Source organism: Ruditapes philippinarum, unplaced genomic scaffold, assembly GCF_026571515.1.
Source record: "Ruditapes philippinarum isolate M1 unplaced genomic scaffold, ASM2657151v2 ctg659_1_1_1_1, whole genome shotgun sequence".
In the NCBI taxonomy this organism is placed as follows: domain Eukaryota; kingdom Metazoa; phylum Mollusca; class Bivalvia; order Venerida; family Veneridae; genus Ruditapes; species Ruditapes philippinarum.
The window spans coordinates 300,628-320,409 of NW_026859266.1; the positions used below are offsets into that span (position 1 = coordinate 300,628).

Genomic DNA, 19,782 nt, shown 5'->3' on the forward strand with positions numbered 1-19,782 from the left:
TATAATTGGAGGCGGAAAAGAAAAGAAAAACTTCTTTACTTTTGTTATTCAACTTATTGGAAGGAGAGTGTAATAACTTACAGGTTAAAAGTAAAATGAAAAATAGTAACTTACATACTTCTTTAAAAAAAGACATTTTGACATTTATTTTGACTGCATATTTTCATGAAGTATTAATTAATGTGTATTTGACAAGATGAAAACGCATTTAATAAATCACCTGAGTTAATGTATACAAATGGGTTAATTGGCTGACTGCTTGAAGTTAGCCATTAGCTACATTATGTGTACATGTAAATGTATAATTCATATGACAAAGATTGTCTTTGACCGATATCATTTATAATAAACAATGGCAAAGCGTTGCGTAATTGCCTTTTTACACATCCTTTTTATAATGGCACGACTGAACGCTCTAATTGGTACACTGTATATAGAACCGGAATAGCTCAATCCTGCTTAATTTCTGAAACATAGTTTTTAATTTGCATCCGAATTTTGATTTAGAAAGCTATTGTCAATATGTAATTATTTCAAAATTACCAAACATAGCACACACATTGATAAAAAATAAGTTATACTTTTTGCATGTTATGATTTTCATTGATTAGAATAATATTTTTTCATTCTATTCTTACGAAGTTCATTTTCTTAATGTCATTCTAAGTGTTTGTTTTTCTAGTAGCTTTCCATATTCATAAAAAGTAAACATATAAATGTAAGTAACACTAGCATGGTAACTTTTAAAGTCTCACGTCAGTGAATATTTTTCCACGCCATAAATAAAAGCATGTCAAAACATTATACGAGTGATAAATGATGGCAAAGTAACTACCTGTTTGTACATTTTTTTTCATTAACGTTATTAATTTGTCTGTGTATTTTAATATGCTAATATGACGGTTATATGCCCGTCATGTAAACTCTGACGAGGTAATTATGATTTATATATTTCTATCATTTTTTTGTAATAAAAAAGGTTTCGTTGCCTGCTTAAACATTTTCTCAAGATTATAGCATTTACACTTGTTTTCACTTCACGATTTTGCTCTTATGAATGAAAGCGAACGATCATCAACAGATGTGTTATCATTATTAGCGCATACTTTCTTTTGGCAATGTGTTGCGAGTCACTAACATTTAACAAATGAGAGACATTCACAATAGTTCACCGACATCTCAGAAAAAAATGGGAGAATCTCTCGAAGGCAATAACAACAATACGTACAAAAAGGTAAAAAAAAAAACAGACTTAGTTTTTATTGAGACTGTACATGACTCAATAGGAAAAACTAAACGTATTGGAATCAGAAATGGCAATATTACATGTGTCGAACCATTCAATAATATTTAATAATTTATTTAAAGTAAAAAGGTAATTCTGTTTCTTTGATAAAATAAATTACAAATGCACTTTATTCTGACGGAAAGAGCAATGTTTGGTTATTTTTATGAAATAACAAAAAGAAAGGTGAAAAAAAGATAATCATTGTATTCAATGAGATGACAATATAATATTATAATATAATAAGACCAGTTAGGTAATGAGATGAACCCTTGACACAACCCTCCTTCTTATTCTGTAATCTATTTCTTTTATTAGTAACAATTACTATGTATATATTTTAGAGACACGAATAATTGCTTCCAGATGTGTAGCTATGACATTAGTGCTCTAGATGGATTCTGTTTTTGCTGTATGAATATATTGAACACGTATTTGCAATCAGTAGTTACTGGTATCTACAGGGTGGAAATTTTTATATTAAATGCAAACAGAAAACGTGTTACGAATTGTTTAAATATGCCTTAAATTAATGTACAATACATATTTTTGTATAAATTTAATAAAAGACGAACTGCTAAGACGATGATTGTCTTTAAAGAATTTAAATCATCTTAAATGATTTCTCTTGGTAACGTTTTAAATTACAGTTGTTAATACTTTAAAAGTTCAAGTGTTCAAAAACATAATTTGGCTACCAAATGAATATAATTAAACGCACATCTGGTGTAAAATGTCAACCGGTTAGTAAATATGAATATATAATGAAAATAGCTATGATACTTTAGTGTTGCATGGTTAATGTCAGACGGTCGGCTGTAAAGTTGGACACATGAATTATAAAGGCAATTAAACTAGACTACAAAAAAACAATATTTATATAAAGCTGACGTTTATCTTCGGAGAGGCACACAAACATCTGGATTTGACTAGGACTTGACTAGGACTCGACAGGCCAGAGTAATTGTTTCATCTATTACTTGTGTTAATAGTTAACACTGTTTATTGTTCGCAGGGACAGGTATAATAGAAACGATGGATATAGGAAACGGAAAATGTAAGTTAAAACAATTTCTGAAAGCATTTATTATTATGAAAAGCAAAACAATGAATATTAGATGATAAACTAAAAAGAAAATTGCATATGAAATTACGCAAAAATATTAATTTAATTATAATTTTAATTCAAATTTTATATCTAGTTGCAACGAACGGAAATTTGAAATGGTATACTGTGTGTATATATTAAATAACACTTGTGTTATCTTATTCAGTTTATTTCAGAACTTGAAGTACTTTGAATAAAGCAATTGATTTCATGGATTAAAGTTTAGAAGGGATTGTCATCACATAGATTTCACAAACATTTTCCTGATTCATAAAAAATAATTGTATAGCTTAAAAGTACCATTTATTAAGAACATTGCAAGAGAAACAACCGTCTAATTCTAAAAAAAATACAATTTTATTCAAAATTTGAAGATGGACATTCATGATAATAATATGATATGCGAATATATATGATAATATATTGGTATCGCTTTAATATCGCTTTATCGCTGATTAAAAATTACCATAAAGTACATCAAAAACATCATTTACATCATGACACACCTAGTTATTTTGTTGTTGTTTTCTGTTGTTGTTGTTTAAAAGAAGGTCAAATTTAAAAGCTAAAAGAATTATCTTCTGACTTTATGAACGCCGGTCGAAAACAAAGTGTTAAATACTTTTAGTACATCATATGGCGTTAGGGTACCCTTAATAATCGCTTACAGCTACATTTGTTTTTACTTTATGAAAAATTTACATGTAAAAATGAAAAACAAGGACTATCTTAATTAGAAGCTCGGAGGAATTATCCCCTGACTGCATGGACACCGATTGCATGCATAAATGAAAATTAAAAATGTTAATATATTTACTTTAAGTATAAATTGATGTTACGTTTCCCTTAATAATCACTTATTTCTACATTTGTTTTTTTCCTCTATTAGAAAAATACACATGTAAAAACGCCGAAGACTTTTGTTGGAAATTAAAATGTTCAACAACATTGCCTGATGCCATTAATTTATCATTGCCATTTTGAAATGCAATTTTTTGTAAATATTTTGAATTATAAAACTACAAATTTGTATCCTTATTTTAACTAGTCAATCGGTATGTTTTTATTTGTTATAAACACGGCTGCTGAATCAATTAAATTGATTTTTATTTTGTTCAGCGCAATAAATAAACGAAATATTATTATTTTGTAAAAAAGGGTTATCAGAGATTGGTAGAAATATAACTCAATGACTCGGGCCAAATATGCTTAAGTCCGTTTTTACTATGCTATATATTGTCTAAAATCTTAATAATTAATAATATATATGACACCACAAAGTTGCATACGACATAGTATCCTTTTTATGATAATTAATTACCATGCTAAATTGGAAATTCAACCATATTAACACATATTATCTTAACTCAGACTATATTGACTTCATATCGCTCGTGTTTTATGTGCAGTGTATATTTCATTTGTACCCTATTGATCAAATACCACCTAGTCTGCAACATTATTATTTCTGTTCCCTTTGACACCATTTAACCCATATCCTAACCTAAAATTCATTTAATTACGTCGAGAATCTATCTTACTTTGTTTATCAATTTATTTGTTTTAGTAGCAGCGGAAGAGGAAAATGAAATGCACACGTTTGTAGCGAATTCGGACTCGTCCGTGGAAGAAGAGGAAAACAACAAACTTCAGAAAAGAGAAACATGGGCGAGAAAAATTGATTTTCTTTTCGCCTGTTGTGGTTTTTCTATCGGCCTTGGAAATGTATGGAAGTTTCCTTTCCTTTGCTACAGAAATGGAGGAGGTAGGAGCATAATTTGTTCATATATTTGAAACAAAGCCTCAAAAGGATAGGCAATTAAGAGAAACATTTAATATGTAAAAGTTAAAATTTATATACATTACCTATAAGAAATGAAATGAAAACCGGATAATATGTGTTTAAGACGATACAAAGTAATATGTCAACAATAACACGTAGTCTGTATATGGAGTTTTATTAATAATTTCTACAAACGTCTCTTCATTATAAAAGCATTATCTAAAAAAAAGAGCAAATGCATTGGTTTCAAATAACAAATGTTTAACTGCAAATCATTCAAATAAATGTTATGTTTATTCTCATTTGACTCTTGCATCATCGCATTTTAGACAGTCCTGGTAATATCAGAGAATGCTTTGGCATGATAAGGCTGATAAAGTCAACGTCTGCTTCTTAAAATATCTTATGAGAAATCAGAATATATCCACATACCTGTGTTATTCTGTTTTTATATAATTGAATTACTAATTGAATAACTATTTTGATGTAATAATGTTTGGTTTTAATAGTGCATCTGAACTTCAAGGGATAAAATAGGACTCAAATATAAACAATTTTGTGAACAAAACACAGAGAAAATGGCAATCTATTCTGTCACAATTGATGAGAGAGAGGACCTCCTCTCCAGAGCATATGACGGTTATGAAATTTGTGGATTCTGTTTCCACAATCAGGGAATTCCGTATGTGGTACTTTCTGCCACTACAAATTAATATTAAGTGTTAGATCCTTGCATATTGCCCTCATGGTATTATATTTTTCTACAAAAAAATGTGACAAACACATTATAGAATGTTCATAACAAATATGTATGCTAGGTACATGATGACGATTTACTCTCACATGCTGTCATTTTATGTGTTTTCCCATATCTTACCTCTAGTTTGTTATACTTTTTTTGATACATTCTCCCTTGTATTAGTTTTTTTTGCAGGTTCGTTGATGTCACTTTATTTATGTCTTAGCACCTGAGTTTCTGCTATTTTTATCATCTTTTTACGCATATGTTTTGATGCTTCCAAATAATTTCTGTCTGAAGCATATAATATTGTTAGCTGTTTCCAAAATATATCATTTTGCATATTGATGTTACAATAATTATTTCATTATCACAGCATAATACCAGTTCTGCGGTTTTTTGACATCAATGCTTTTGAATATGTTTTAAACCTCTGGCAATTTTTCAATCTAATCCTGTCTGTTACTAGTTTGTTAATCACAAAACAGAAATAACTGTTATGAAATATACGTTATTGGTTTGTTAGTGTTGAAAATCATATCAATTTAGACAGTGGCGAAACATAGTATTCTTTTTAACCTTTATTTCTTTCTTTACGTAAAATATGTGTATTTTGTTGCATATGCAATAATGCTTACATGTATTATGCTTATATATTACATAGCAAAACCTACAAACAAATATGCTGAGGTGTTAATATGCTAGTCTACCATGCTTAATATATGCGACGACTTTGTTTGAAATTGATTTGTTTGCTCTTCATAAGCCTTTTTGATACATTTTAAAATGGTATTTTATTTCCAGGTTCGTTGGTGATTCAATATTTATATATCTACAGGTGATTGAATGCTTCAAATTTTATATCTCCTTGCAGGTGAGTTTATGTATTTATACACGTAAATAAAATGTTTCATTGCAGGTTTTTATTTCTGCATATTTATCTTTTCAGCTCATCTAATTGATGAAATTCATGTATTCTTTGCAGGCATTCTGGAACTCTACCCTTTCTTTATTCTTTTGTTGGTCAGTATAAAATAAACATGAATATTTATATCTATTTTTCAGGCGGATTGTAACATCCATTATTGTTTTTCAGGTGTTTAAACGTAATGTTTTACTATCTCTTGCTCTTTTGTACTTTGGTTAATATAACGATTTGTTTTATAATTTTATTGTCGCTTATACATGTATAATCATGATTTTGTTTTCAGATTACTGAAACCACTACATGTTAAAACGTTACAATTAATTGTCTTACTAGTCATGTTATCTCGTCCTTTTATGTCTTTATTATAAAATACGATATTTCACAGGTGCCTTCTTGCTTCCTTATTTTTTGTGTGTCTTCATCGGTGGAATTCCTACATTCTTCCTTGAGGTGTCTGTCGGCCAGTTTATGTCTGAAGGTGGGATGAATGCTTGGAAGATTTGCCCCCTCTTTCAAGGTAACATATTTTTCTTTCCTTTAAGATCAATGATTGTAATACTTTTGCGTATTGGGGATAGTTGCCGGTGCCTATGAGCCTTGAAAGATGTTTTTGGTTTTATTACGAGGACCAAATTAAACCTTTTATTTATTTTTTTGACCTTTGAAAAGGTATGTGGTTCTTGGACGCAAAGCAACATTGTCATGTGATATTCATTTGTGCATAAATATTTCAAAATCTCTCAATGCAGGACAAAGTTATAGTCTGGACATGATTGTGTATCTTCAACTCTTCTTGAGAGTAAGAGTATCTTCAAACTATAAGTGTGGGTAGGGAAAGTGGTCTTAAACGCAACATGTCGTCTTAAGTAATGTGCTTAACATGTATGCATAGTTATTTTAAAATTCTTCAATGCATGATAAATGTGTTACCTATAAACTCTTACTGTGAAAAAGTAAAACTTCAAAATGCTAGTGTGATTTTCACCTTTGACGTGATTCTTAGACGCCACACATGGTCTTGATGTGGTAGACATTTTTGCCAAATTATATCAAAATCCTTTGATTACAGCCCGGACACGATTGTGTGTACCTGTTTACTCTAATTGTGATAAGGTGAACTTCAAAATGGTAGTATGACCTTGACTTTTGAGGTAGGGACGTGATTCTTGGACGCGACACATCGTCTTGATGTGGTAGACATTTAAACACAGTTATTTTGAAATCCTTTGATGCATGCCAAAGTTACAGTCCTGACACGAATGTGCGTACTTATAAACTCTGTTTGTGGTAATGTGAAACTTCGAAATGTAAGTGAGACCTTGAACTTTGAGGTAGGGACATGGTTCTCAGACGCGACGCATCGTCTTGATGTGGTAGATATTTGTGCCAAACTATTTTAAAACCCCTCAATGTATGACAAATTTATAGTCTGGACACAAATGAAGTAGGAACGCACAAACAGACAGACAGACAAACGGACGGTGCGACATTGATATGCCTCCATTCGGGTGCATACAAATATAAAATATTAATATTAAAGTGGGCGGAGTCAATACTTTTTTATTTACTTTTAAGGGATTTCTTTCGCCATTTTGTTGAAAAATCTGATAAATAAAATACAACTTTGTTGAATTTTGTTTTGAAAACTATCTAGGATGATAGAAAATGGTGTAACTAAGAAAATAAATCACCAATATCATTAATTCAGTCATTAACGCTGTACAGACATTAAAAGAGCTGTTTACTTGACGCCATAATGTAGCGCCAAACAGTGCGTGCACAAACACTGAAAAGAAGACAACTATTTCAATGTCTTTCATTTCACATTTATTTTACATTCAATTAATACTCTGTATTTCGGTTCAAAATTATAAAATATATTAAAATAAACACACACTATATTTATGTGTATTAAACTGCGTAACGCATCTATAAATTATCATTTTATTATTGCGCGCTGTACAATTGCAATTACGTAACAAGTAGCAAGCAAAGGATTCGTAACCATTTTTCTTTGAAAATGAAATTAAATAAAAAGGTTATTTTCTCGTTTTTCATGAAATATGGTATACATTCTTACTCAGAATTGTAAAATGCAATATATGTGGGATTTCATCATGTTTCCTGAAAATATATTCCATATTTCACTCACACACAAAAAAATATCCTCCTTATATCAGAATTTTAAATTCTTTTCAATTCTGTCGAGGATCTCCAATTTACCTATCTTAAAATGTTGGCAGTATAATTGAGTCGTGTCACGACAAAAACAAACATAATGGGTTTGCGACAAACATGGATATGCGCAGTCTGATCAGCATCCATGCTGTTCGCTTACAAACCCTATTAGAAGAAGAGAAACTGATAGCGAACAGCATGGATCCTGATCAGACTGCGCGGATGCGCAAGCTGGTCTGGATTTATGCTGGTCGTAAACCCATTATGTTGGTTTTGTCGTGACAAGGCTCAATTATGCCATCGTAATTATATCCTCAAAATGCTCAAGGCATTCATGATCAGATTTTACATTAAATCCTTTATTTTCATATTGAATGGATATTTTTAATGCATATTCACATTTAGAATCATTTAAATAAATAAGCATTCTTTTAGAAATGCTTATTTTTTACGATTAAGATACTTGTTAGAAGTCGCATTGTACTCAACATCTTACTTTTTCGTAATTGGATCATTGCATTTTATTATCAACCTTATCCGCCCGCTTAGCTCAACAAGGAGAGCTATGGATACGGTGTCCAGGAAAGGAGCTTGTTTCGACAGTAGAAAGATGCGAACTTTCTCTGTGAGAAACGAGCTTCGAAATTGAGTGCTATGGTCACTTGTTTCTAACCGCTCGAGAGCAATCATGTGTGATAAATAGTCGGTCCCATTGCAGAGAAATTTGTAATTATTGACTCGGTCTCCAGGATAATTTGTTAGGTGGATCCACCGCCGAGATATGACGAAAAGCATGTGTTACAATATGCGAATGTTCATAATAATAATGATAATAATAATTATAATAAACAAAACCAGGACAAACATTATTAATCTATAATAGTTGAGGTTTCTATGAACAAAAGTGAATTTGTAATTAAATGCAACAAGTTTAATAAAAACAAAATTCTAACAATAGCATGATGATTTCTTGCTAATCCATTTACGAGCAAGAAAAAGATTGAAATTGAAAGGGATTTTCGATTTATGTTCACCAAACAAACTAACGTAAAGGTATAAAAATACCACAGTGTATCTTTCAGGTTACAAGTAAGAACTTGACAATTAATATTAATTTGCAGAAGGTCTCGCAAACGAACATACATGTAGCTTAATTTACCATTATAAGTAATTTAGTTTGTCATGTGTCACTTTTATACATTAGGCATAATGGTAATGTATGTCCAAATAACTACATGTATCAAGAGTAGTTGTTATTATATGAATCTACAAACGCCATCTTTTTATTGTATCAAGAAAGCAACAAAAACCAACAATATCAATACGAACACACACTCATGCATTGGATTATACGAAATGTTGTCAATTGTTCGCTATATATTTTATATTTAGTATTAATTATTTTAAGCATTAAGGGTGAAACGATATATTTTTGTTGCATTTGACCAAGTGTTTGATTAAGTATAAACAAGATTATGATAATTCGCAACTGTCAACTATAACCACGTAACAAGTATCACATTTGCTTTTATGAAAATTAGTAAATATTTGTACTTTTAATCCTTTTTTAATGATTAAAGTATTGCTTTAAATATAGGTATTGGAGTCGCTGCAGCGGTGATTGTGTTCCTTGTGAACTGTGATTACAACGTCCTACTTTCCTGGGCTTTCTACTACTTCTTTGCTTCATTGACAACGCAGTTGCCGTGGTCACACTGCGATAATGATTGGAACACACCTGACTGCACAGCGGGGTTCGTTACAGGTGCGAATTCGTCGGAAAAACTCAACTCGTCTGGTACGGAAATTTTCACGTATGATACAAACGTGACAAGTTTGAGAACAGCTGTGTCATACAATGACACTTCAGACATTCTGTCAGGAAGAAGAAACTTGTCATATGTGTCTGATCCAGTTACAGAGTTTTGGGAGTACGTATATCAATATCTTAAATCAGTTGTTAAATACTTACCCCACCCAACCTCCACACACAAACAACGCAATTAAAACACAAGACAATATCAACATTACAGAATCTTCAACAATAATGCAAACAATGCGGAAAAAAACATATTAAAGTCAAAAGAAACTACAAAAGAACGAGACATAAACGCACTACAAATTTGACACCAATAATCAACAACAATTGCAAAAAGAAAAATCGGCAAAAACAACAACAAAAAGAGATGATGTCAGAACATCAAGAGAAAGAGAAAACGTCAAAACAATACAAAATATGACATGAAGAAATAAATATATCTTAAATCAGATAGGCACGATTCGTCCAATCTTATAATAACTAAAGTTAGAATTCAGAGAGCTTTGTTTTTCTTTTATTATTTTATAGAAATGTCATTTAAAACTCTTTTATCGTTTATATTGATAAAATCTGTGCACGACAATTCTCTATTTCGGAAAGATATTTACAACTTTAACATGTATTCTTTTGCAGGAGGAAGGTGTTGGCTATATCAGATGGAGTTCACCAGCCAGGTTACATTAAATGGGATCTTTGTCTTTGTCTTTTATTAGCTTGGATCGTCGTGTATTTCTGCATTTGGAAGGGGATAAAAGGTTCTGGAAAGGTAATAATTGACTCTGTTTCCGAATTTATTTTGAATTAGCCACAGAAGTTGCTTATTCGCTTGAAATTGCCTTAACTTTATATATAAAACAGATTTAAAGCTGCAGCTCACTTTCTTATACTTCAAACAGTTATAATATTGATTGACCTAAATTTTGCAATGCTTTATTTATCAGGTTGATTCGCCGATTTTAATATATTTGTCGGCATATCTTGGCGACTAGTATATCTAATATGCATTCTTGTATAACTAACAAGTAATAACCAATGTTCAACTAACAGGCATTCCTGGACAATTAACAATTAACAAGGATTTTTTGCCGCAAGTGACCGACTTCTAATCTCTCATGATTTGTGAATCAGCGGTAAGAGTCAGGTGATCATTAGACCCAATACAATCGCCAAGATCAATTTGTACGGAACAATTACGCCAGTGAACCCTGAACTATAAATACGATGCCCTCCCTATTGAGTGTCACCGGTGGAGTAAAACGAATTTGATTTTCCTATCAATTTAAGATTGAACATATAAGTTAAATAATGATGCTTACGAAATTTGAAATAAAATAGTAATTATTATATTTTTTTTACATTCTAGGTGATGTACTTCACAGTGACAAGTCCCTACATACTAATGATAATTTTGTTGATCCGTGGGCTAACACTGGAAGGTGCCATGGACGGCATCAAGTTTTACCTAGTACCAGATTTTTCTAAGCTCCTGAAGTTCCAGGTAAAATATGCACTAATAATATCTCAATATAATTCTTTATAAAGTATTACTATATTTGCATATAAGTTATCATGAAATGCATGAATATATTTTGATATTCATTTGTTACACTGACTATTTTACAACTTTTCTTGTTTCCCGTTCCCGTTATACCTGCAAAAGACGCATCCAATATTATGCTTATAATGGGCTCTTTACTCCATCTTAATTAAAATAATGAAAATTCAGTAACTGTTATATTTACACGAGGTGCCATTAAAGCAAGTCATCTTTTTTAGGAACTTTGTACTTTTAATTTCCGTGTTAGATCCTTATGTTAACACAACCTGTCTTCTCACAGGTATGGGCCGATGCCGGCAATCAGGTATTTTATTCGTATTCTTTATCGTCGGGAATCCTTGTCGCTCTCGGAAGCTACAATAAATTCAATCACAATGCCTACAGGTAATCATTTCTTTCACTATACTTTGGTTCTGATCTATTTTCAAAGACATCATTTCAGAATATGTTTTAAGGTGTTATTGATATTTTATTTAGACTATTTTAGAAAGAACACAACCATTTATAGGCTAACAAGAGGTAGTATAGCGACTAACTATAGCTGTCTTAAAGAGTCCACCATCGTCGGATACCAACGGTTGATTAACATTTAATATAACATAACATGTTATCAATGTTTATAGTTCGGCCGTGAGTATCTGACGATGAGGGTCCACCTTTCTCTTACAATCCTTCAATTGGCTTTGTCATTTTTTTCAATTTTTATATTGGCGCGTGGTTTGTCAAAAAAGAAAAGTAAAGGGAAATTAATAAATGGTTAAATAAATGCTTCTAAAGACAGTTTGTGGGGGACTATTTCTAGTAATGCTTTCTAATTGGGCATAAAAGTAGCTCGCAATATAATTGCAATAAAATTAAGATTATCACCATGAATAGTAGGTCTTTAAATTTGGTTGGATTTCTGTCTACATGTTCATCATGATTGTTAATCATTACAATGTCATTATTTCCAAAGTCTACTTTTCAATTGTTTATATGACATCATTTTTTGGTTATATGTTATTGGAGCTATAATATACCTAATATAAAATTATGTTTTATTTCATAACGTAATGATGTTATCTATAGATTTTAGAATGCAATCAATCAAAATGTACAATCAAATTTCACAACAGGGTCACAATTTGTTATTTGTGTTGTTCTAAGGTCAATAGACACTGTAAATGTCTCTTGGCTTTCGAGGCAGACCTAATGTGATTCTCAGATGATATGCAGTATTTAAACACACTCGACATCTCAGTAGAACCATAAAACAGCTAGATAACGTTCGTACATGATAGATTTCAAAAGCCTTGACGGGATTTGAAATAACAGCGGATAAGTGGTTGAGAGCCACAGCACAACGACTTTCAACATATTTGTATGCAGAAACAAGTCATTAACGACATAGACGTCAGTGAAATATACCATATATCGTCACCGAAGTGCAGTAACGGGTTAACTTCTTTTATCATTTAATAGAAGCTAATCTGTTACTGCACTAAAGTGACGATATATATTGATTATAATATGTGAATATGAAATTATTCCTTTTTGCTATGACAAACACATTGGAATATATTTTGTATATTACAGGGACTGTTTCATGTTTTCTATAATGAACAGTTTCACCAGCTTAATGTCTGGCTTTGTGATTTTCTCGGTACTTGGTTTCATGGCTCTTAAACAGGGTGTATCAATCGACGAAGTAGCGGAATCAGGTTTGGTTCTTGCAAATTAATTTCCACCAGTTTATATTTATACTGAGCAATTGATCTTTATACCTCAGTATGTAGACAATTCAGAAAACGGATGCTATAAGATAAGAAGTGTTAAATAAGTTTCTTAATTCGTAGTTTATATGTATAGAATATACAGCAGAATTAGGAGTTGTGAATTACTTTTATATGCATCTGTTTACATGTAGTACAAAAAGACATTTAGCAGAAAATATTATCACTTTAGAAAACAGAAAAACAGACTTATTTTAAAACGAAATGCAATCATAAAATACTAATTTATGTGAACACTATCAATTGTTTCTGCAGGTCCAGGATTAGCTTTCATTGCATACCCCGAGGCAGTCTCCCAGATGCCGGCTGCACCTCTATGGTCTGCTGTCTTCTTTCTCATGATAATTTTACTTGGACTTGACAGCCAGGTCTGTTTCCTTTTTTTAAAAAATCGCAAAAAACACAATATATATTTTATTGCTCAATATTTCAACACCGACCACCGAAACTGGTAGATCCTAGAATAAACCAGTTACAAACCATCCCGATGTTTGATGTGTGTTCTCTCCTTCTCTTGATTTACTTGTTAATATTTAAACAAATTAAAATTTTTGAAATAAAGACTGGAATGACGCAGTGTTTAATATAAAATCATGAATCTGCGTATCGCTTTCAGGAAAAAATAGTTGACTTAAAACTAAAATTAAGTTTATCAGTAATTAGATACTTATGGTGCGGGTGCAGGTACGGTTTTATAAAAACTTTGTTGCGAACATTTTGTCTATTAGAAACTATTTGCCTTGATATGTTTTGAATTCTTTTATTCGAGCGTACATTTTTTCCCTTTAATTTCAGAAGTCAATAGTGTTGTTATGAACACTTTTTTTAACAATTTCAGTTTGTGGGCGTGGAGGGTTTTGTAACATTTTTGGTTGATTTGTATCCAAATGTATTCCGGAAAGGTTACAGGAGAGAAATACTTATTGCAATAATATGTGTTGTGTCGTTCTTGGTGGGACTTTCCATGGTTTGTCAGGTAATTATGACCTTAATAAAACATTAGGCTGCAAGATGGAACCTTGTCAATTCTAAACTTTTCAACAATAATATAGTATAAAAATGCAACTCAAGATTTTCATTTAATGTAATCTAATTTCCTTTCCTTTTCACTATGATCAAAATTTGATACAATAGATGCATTTTGCAAATTTATTATTTAATCGTATTTACAAATTAGACATTATGCGTATTTTGTTTTTTCTGCATAATAAATTCGGTAGTTTTCACACCAGGAAACTAGACGAGTTTATGCAGTTAAAACAATTAATATGTTATCAAAATTCAAATTAAATAAAACATGGAATACTTGAATTCGGTATTTAATTATTAAATTGTCATATTTTAGAAATGATACCATTGTAATGCAAACGAAACTTTTTTTCTACAACAGTTTTATTCTAAAGTTATTTTTTGTTTTTGTTTTCTATGTGACTCATGACAGTTATTCATTGTTGATGAACATTTGCTTGAAATCTAAACTGTGCAGAAATGTGAAATTGTTTCAGTAGATGTTAAACCTCTGTGTAACTGTTTGTCTTAACATGTCGCTCTTGTCTTTCCGTACCAGGGAGGTATATACGTGTTCCAATTGTTCGACTACTACTCCGTGAGCCGGACGATCTTCGTCATCGCCTTCGTGGAAATGATCGTTATTTCTTACGTATATGGTATGACAATCTTATAAAGAGAAAAAGAAATCATTTTTACTTTACCTTAGTGTGTAATGTATGCATTTACTTTCAATTATTCACATCTTAATTATAATTTAATTAAACATATAAATAATAAAGAGTATGCATTGTACACATGCCGGGTTTACAAGTTTGAACTGTAAATCTTTTTAAATGTTACCATATGTTTTTTTTCCTGAAAACATTTTCTGCATAAAGCCCTGTACACGATTTTTTAAAAATAAACAAAAGACTCAATTCAACCATCATTTGTTTGTATATTAATACATAAGCTTTGTTTCAGGTATAAACAGGTTTTATGAAAATTTGACTATGATGTTCGGACGGCCTGTCCTGCCAGCTATTAAAGTTCTATGGTCCATTGTGACACCATTGTTCATATTGGTATGTATTTTCTACACTTATATAAAATGGTTGTCAGAGATTCGTTAGAATTGAAACCCCGGATAAAAGAAAATGTGATTAGGTAAAAAGAATTACTGACACATTTGCATGTATATGACTGTTGAGATATTTTATGTAAACAATCTTTAGAAACAGCAAAGAAAATTTCACGAACGTGTTACATTATATTGAAGGTTCTATGATAACCGTCAAATGAAACATTTGCGGATGAAATGAAATGAAACATTACCGTCCTTGAACTGGCTCAGTATAACCGAGTCTTAAACATTTTCAATATTGCAGTTCTTTGCTTGCTATACCGTAACGGTGTTTGATCATTTAAGCCGCGTCATGACAAATCCAACATAGTGGGTTTGCGGCCAGCATGGATCCAGACCAGCCTGAGCAGTCTGATCAGGATCCATGCTGTTCGCTATCAGTTTCTCTACGTGTTATAGGGTTTGTAAGCGAACAGCATGGATCCTGATCAGACTGCGGGGATGCGCAGGCTGGTCTGGATCCATGCTGGTAGCAAACGCACTTTGTTGGTTTTGTCGTGACGCGGCTCATTTTATTTTAAAGAGTGACGTAGTAGAGGAGGAAAAGGTTTAGTTATTTACCACTAGGCTTAAAAATAAATTTACAAACCCAAACAGTCTTTGCATCATAAAAAACTATACAAATGATTTAATACCTTGTCCAGAATAAAGACAATTTTTGAATATTTTTAAATCTTAATTGTATAACTGTTGATATATATTTAAATACTTTCACTGCTATTTAAAGGTTGAATATTAAATAATTGCATGCTAATACTTCCTTCACGGCTATGTTATGTGAACATCTGTGGTAAAGGAATGATTTTTGCCATGTCAGTCTGATGCCCCATATCATTTTCAATCCATTCTAATGTTATAACATTTTTTTTCAACATGAAAAGCAGCGAAAGATATGTTTGCAATTCAAATTTCTGACAACCAGGAAACAAGGAAATAAGAAAATAAGTTAAAAAATCTCCATTTAATGCCATTTATCAGAAGTATTGTCGAAAATAAATTCATACAGTGTTTCAAATTTGTCGCTTTTATTATGTATAGGTCACCCGTGCCTAAAATAAAATGTCAAATTTGCATTTTGTTGACGTTTCTCTTTTGTAAGTGTGTCCACTCAAATTGTGCATGATATGCTCGTGATCTTAAAACAGATGAAGGACATTTGTTTGTATTTGAGTGAATATGATATATATCACAATGAGACGTGGGGCAATTGCAATATTTTCATTAAACGATGCATGATATGTAGCATATTCACGATAAACAAACATATGTTCTTTATGTTTATTTTATGCCTTAAAACAATAGCAATTTGCGGCTGCTTTCATTGAAGTGCGGGGAAAAGACGCACGTACAAAATTCCGTCAGACGTTCAACGCGTACGCTACACAAACATAAGAAATTCAATTTTATAGTCATTATTGCGGGGAAAAACTATGATTTTAGAGTAAAAATGATACTTGAATCGGGAAATATGCCATTTAGTACAAACGCAACACTTACCTTTAATTAATTGAAACCTATGCCAAAACTAGTTTGGCGAGATTTATCACCCACACGGAATGATATATTTACCAATAATAATAGCAAGCTTTCAGGTTGACATTGCAAATATCATTTTATCGGTCAATAGTGAATTTCGATTCCAATATTCTTACTTTTGATATTTAAGTATTTAAATTAAAGGATATTCTATAGTCCATTTAAAGGGAGACACAGGCAAAGGTTTCTTAGTTTTGAATTTTTCATTCATTTTTCTGTAAATGCCTCCAAAATCAATACATTAGACAGTCAAAGGAACAAAACTTTTCTCCATATAACAAATGAATTGGTGGTTTCCTAACTTGACCCTCGTGAGTCAGGTTAGAACGCTAGGATTTCACAATAGTTGTCACAGTGAACTCTGGAAACGTTAAAGAACATGTCAAATGAATGACTTAAGACTTGTTTCAATCATACAATATCCACAATATCTGTCGTTGTAACTTCAAGGGTTTGTTAATTTAAAAGTCAAATGACTTGTTTTTAAACTATTCGGTATTATATTGGCGTCTAAATTTTGTAAAACATATATAGATATATTTACCCTTCAAACCAAAAATATATAGACTTTAAACAGAAATTCATGCCGGAACTTTAAGAAATGTCATTTTAGCGTGATTTGAGTACATAAAATCATTTTAATATTTTTTGTCATTATTTTGCCTGAATATCCCAGATTTGATTCCTCTGTGTCAGGTGTTTCTAGAATTAGCTGATCTATAGCGGAACGAAGATTAATTTTAACTTACACAAGTAAGAAAAGTGTTCATGTTTTATAAATGATTATTTGACGAAATTGATATACTGTTGATTGAATATAGTTTTCTTTTCAATTTGAGTTTATCACCTACATTGAAATACTAAAACAACTTTTTTAAACTAAATGGTTTAAGTCAATCTTTATTTTATTATTTTGTTTTTAAGTTTCTGTTCACTGTTGGTGTAATATCATATTCCGAGCTTACCTACGACCGCAAGTCGGTAGAATACCACTATCCACAGTGGGCGATAGGGATAGGCTGGGTAATGGCAGTGGCGTCAATTATTTGGATTCCAATCGTTGCCGCTTACAGAATATATGAAGAAGAAGGGTCATTAGTAGAGGTATACTTCTTTATTTATGCATTGTCATCCAAGGGTGTATGCTTCTTTACTCATGAATTGTCATCCTGCAGTGTCTTTCTACACATAAGAGAGACCACTTTTGTTGAAACTTATTTTAATCATTACATTGTATGCCAATACGTTTATCCTAGACATCTTTTACCCTTAACGTTATTAATTTATGTTATGCAATTGCCAAGTCAAGCTTTGAATATGGATCAGGCCATTGGAAGTTTAAAAGATTTCATTATCGAAACAAAGTGAACTGATTATTAATACTTCATGTATAGAGCCTTGTTAGATTACAAATATTTGCAGGCAGTTCGGGCTCCATACTGGTTGCCATGGCAAATGACATTCGGTTCCAGCAGGTCAATAGCTAATATACTTAAAGCAATTAACATACATAGGTTTAAGCTGTCATAAATATATAATTAGAAATAATCATAAACATTTTAATCGAATTTATTGTTACATTTTTTTTATATCATTATGATTTATTTCTTATTTACAGAGGATCAAGGGAGCCATCAAGCCAAAACTCCGAAAGCACCAAATGCTCCCGAATGAAGATCTGTCCAAAATAAAATATATCAGTGAAATTGACAATGAAATTTAAACCACAGTGGGACATCATTACATAATGCAATGTTCATTTTATATCAAATAATTCATCATAAGTTTTCTGTTGCCTATAAGAATCATTTCAGAAATGCTAACACACATCTGACATCTAGCAAACTAGGCAAAAACATTATTATCAGTCCTATTGATTGGTCAGTTTTAATTTGTCATTGTTATCATTAAACATTTTCTGAAAAACAGGGAAAAATGAGAAAAATTATTTACATATGTAAATGTACAACTCGTATATGTTTTTATTAACATTTACACATTATTGCCCATTAGGCGACCCATGTACTCGATGCAAAAATTACTGTTTTGAATTTAAAGAGAATATGAAAATTTAAAATAATTTAGTTACAGGTATTTTCCATATACTTAATTCTATTTTAGACGTATGCCATAGTCTTGAAACAATTACAGGCGATGCCAACTGCGTTTACAATTGCCATTGAAAGCCATTCACAACGCATTTATTTTTAATGCCCTAACTTTACGCATTAAACAATTACAGGCACACGACATATAAAGCACAACGTAGTTACAGTTTTATACCATAATTCCGAAACAATTATTTGTAATGCAATACGGATACAGCAATAAAAGTTGTAAGCCATAAGTACAACTTACACATTTACAGCATCCTCGATAACCTAGGCGTATTCGTTACTTGTACACTTCGTTGTTGTTGAATGTGTTTCGGCGATTATTTACAAGTGCATACCTTAACTTAAAACAAAGACTCATACCATAAGCAACAACATAATTACAATTGAATGCCATTACCTCAAAACACTACAGGTGATTCAGTAAGCACAACGTAATGTAATTTGTACACAATTACAGGTGAAAGCTTCGAGCACAACGCAATTTGTTTGCTATATGCACAACACAATTACAGGTGTATGCCATAAAATATTACACTTACAGTTGTATACCATTAGCGCAATCACATTATACAAATGTAGTTGTATTCAATGAGCGAATTGTAATAATACAGTTGTGTACGATAAGAGCAATACTATTACAGTAGTATGTAAAATGCTGAATACAATTACAAGGATATCAAAGAATAAGTGTATGCAATAAACAAGTCAACATATTAATTGTATATAATAAACACAATATATTTATATGCCACAAGGACATCGGAATTACAGTGTATACAAATAAAGTGTATGTTAAAAGTATGGTGGTTGTTGTTTGTTGTTTTT

General features: G+C 31.4%; 1 protein-coding gene across 2 annotated transcripts; it reads left to right on the top strand.

Moving 5' to 3' along the window:
* Window positions 1–1,866: 1,866 nt before the first annotated feature.
* Window positions 1,867–19,758, top strand: LOC132755892 (sodium- and chloride-dependent taurine transporter-like). 2 transcript variants are annotated; one of them, XM_060746827.1, is made up of 14 exons: window positions 1,867–2,342; window positions 3,961–4,158; window positions 6,229–6,360; window positions 9,619–9,952; window positions 10,474–10,606; window positions 11,204–11,338; window positions 11,679–11,782; window positions 12,974–13,098; window positions 13,426–13,538; window positions 14,009–14,146; window positions 14,738–14,837; window positions 15,145–15,245; window positions 17,765–17,944; window positions 18,459–19,758. In XM_060746827.1, exons 1-14 carry the CDS (start codon window positions 2,321–2,323, stop codon window positions 18,561–18,563), a joined length of 1,920 nt encoding a protein of 639 aa, XP_060602810.1. In that variant the 5' UTR covers window positions 1,867–2,320; the 3' UTR covers window positions 18,564–19,758. The 2 variants fall into 2 exon arrangements, with proteins under 2 accessions (XP_060602810.1, XP_060602811.1); XM_060746828.1 differs by lacking the exon at window positions 1,867–2,342 and adding an exon at window positions 5,720–5,789 and having other exon boundaries at window positions 4,019–4,158.
* Window positions 19,759–19,782: the final 24 nt, after the last annotated feature.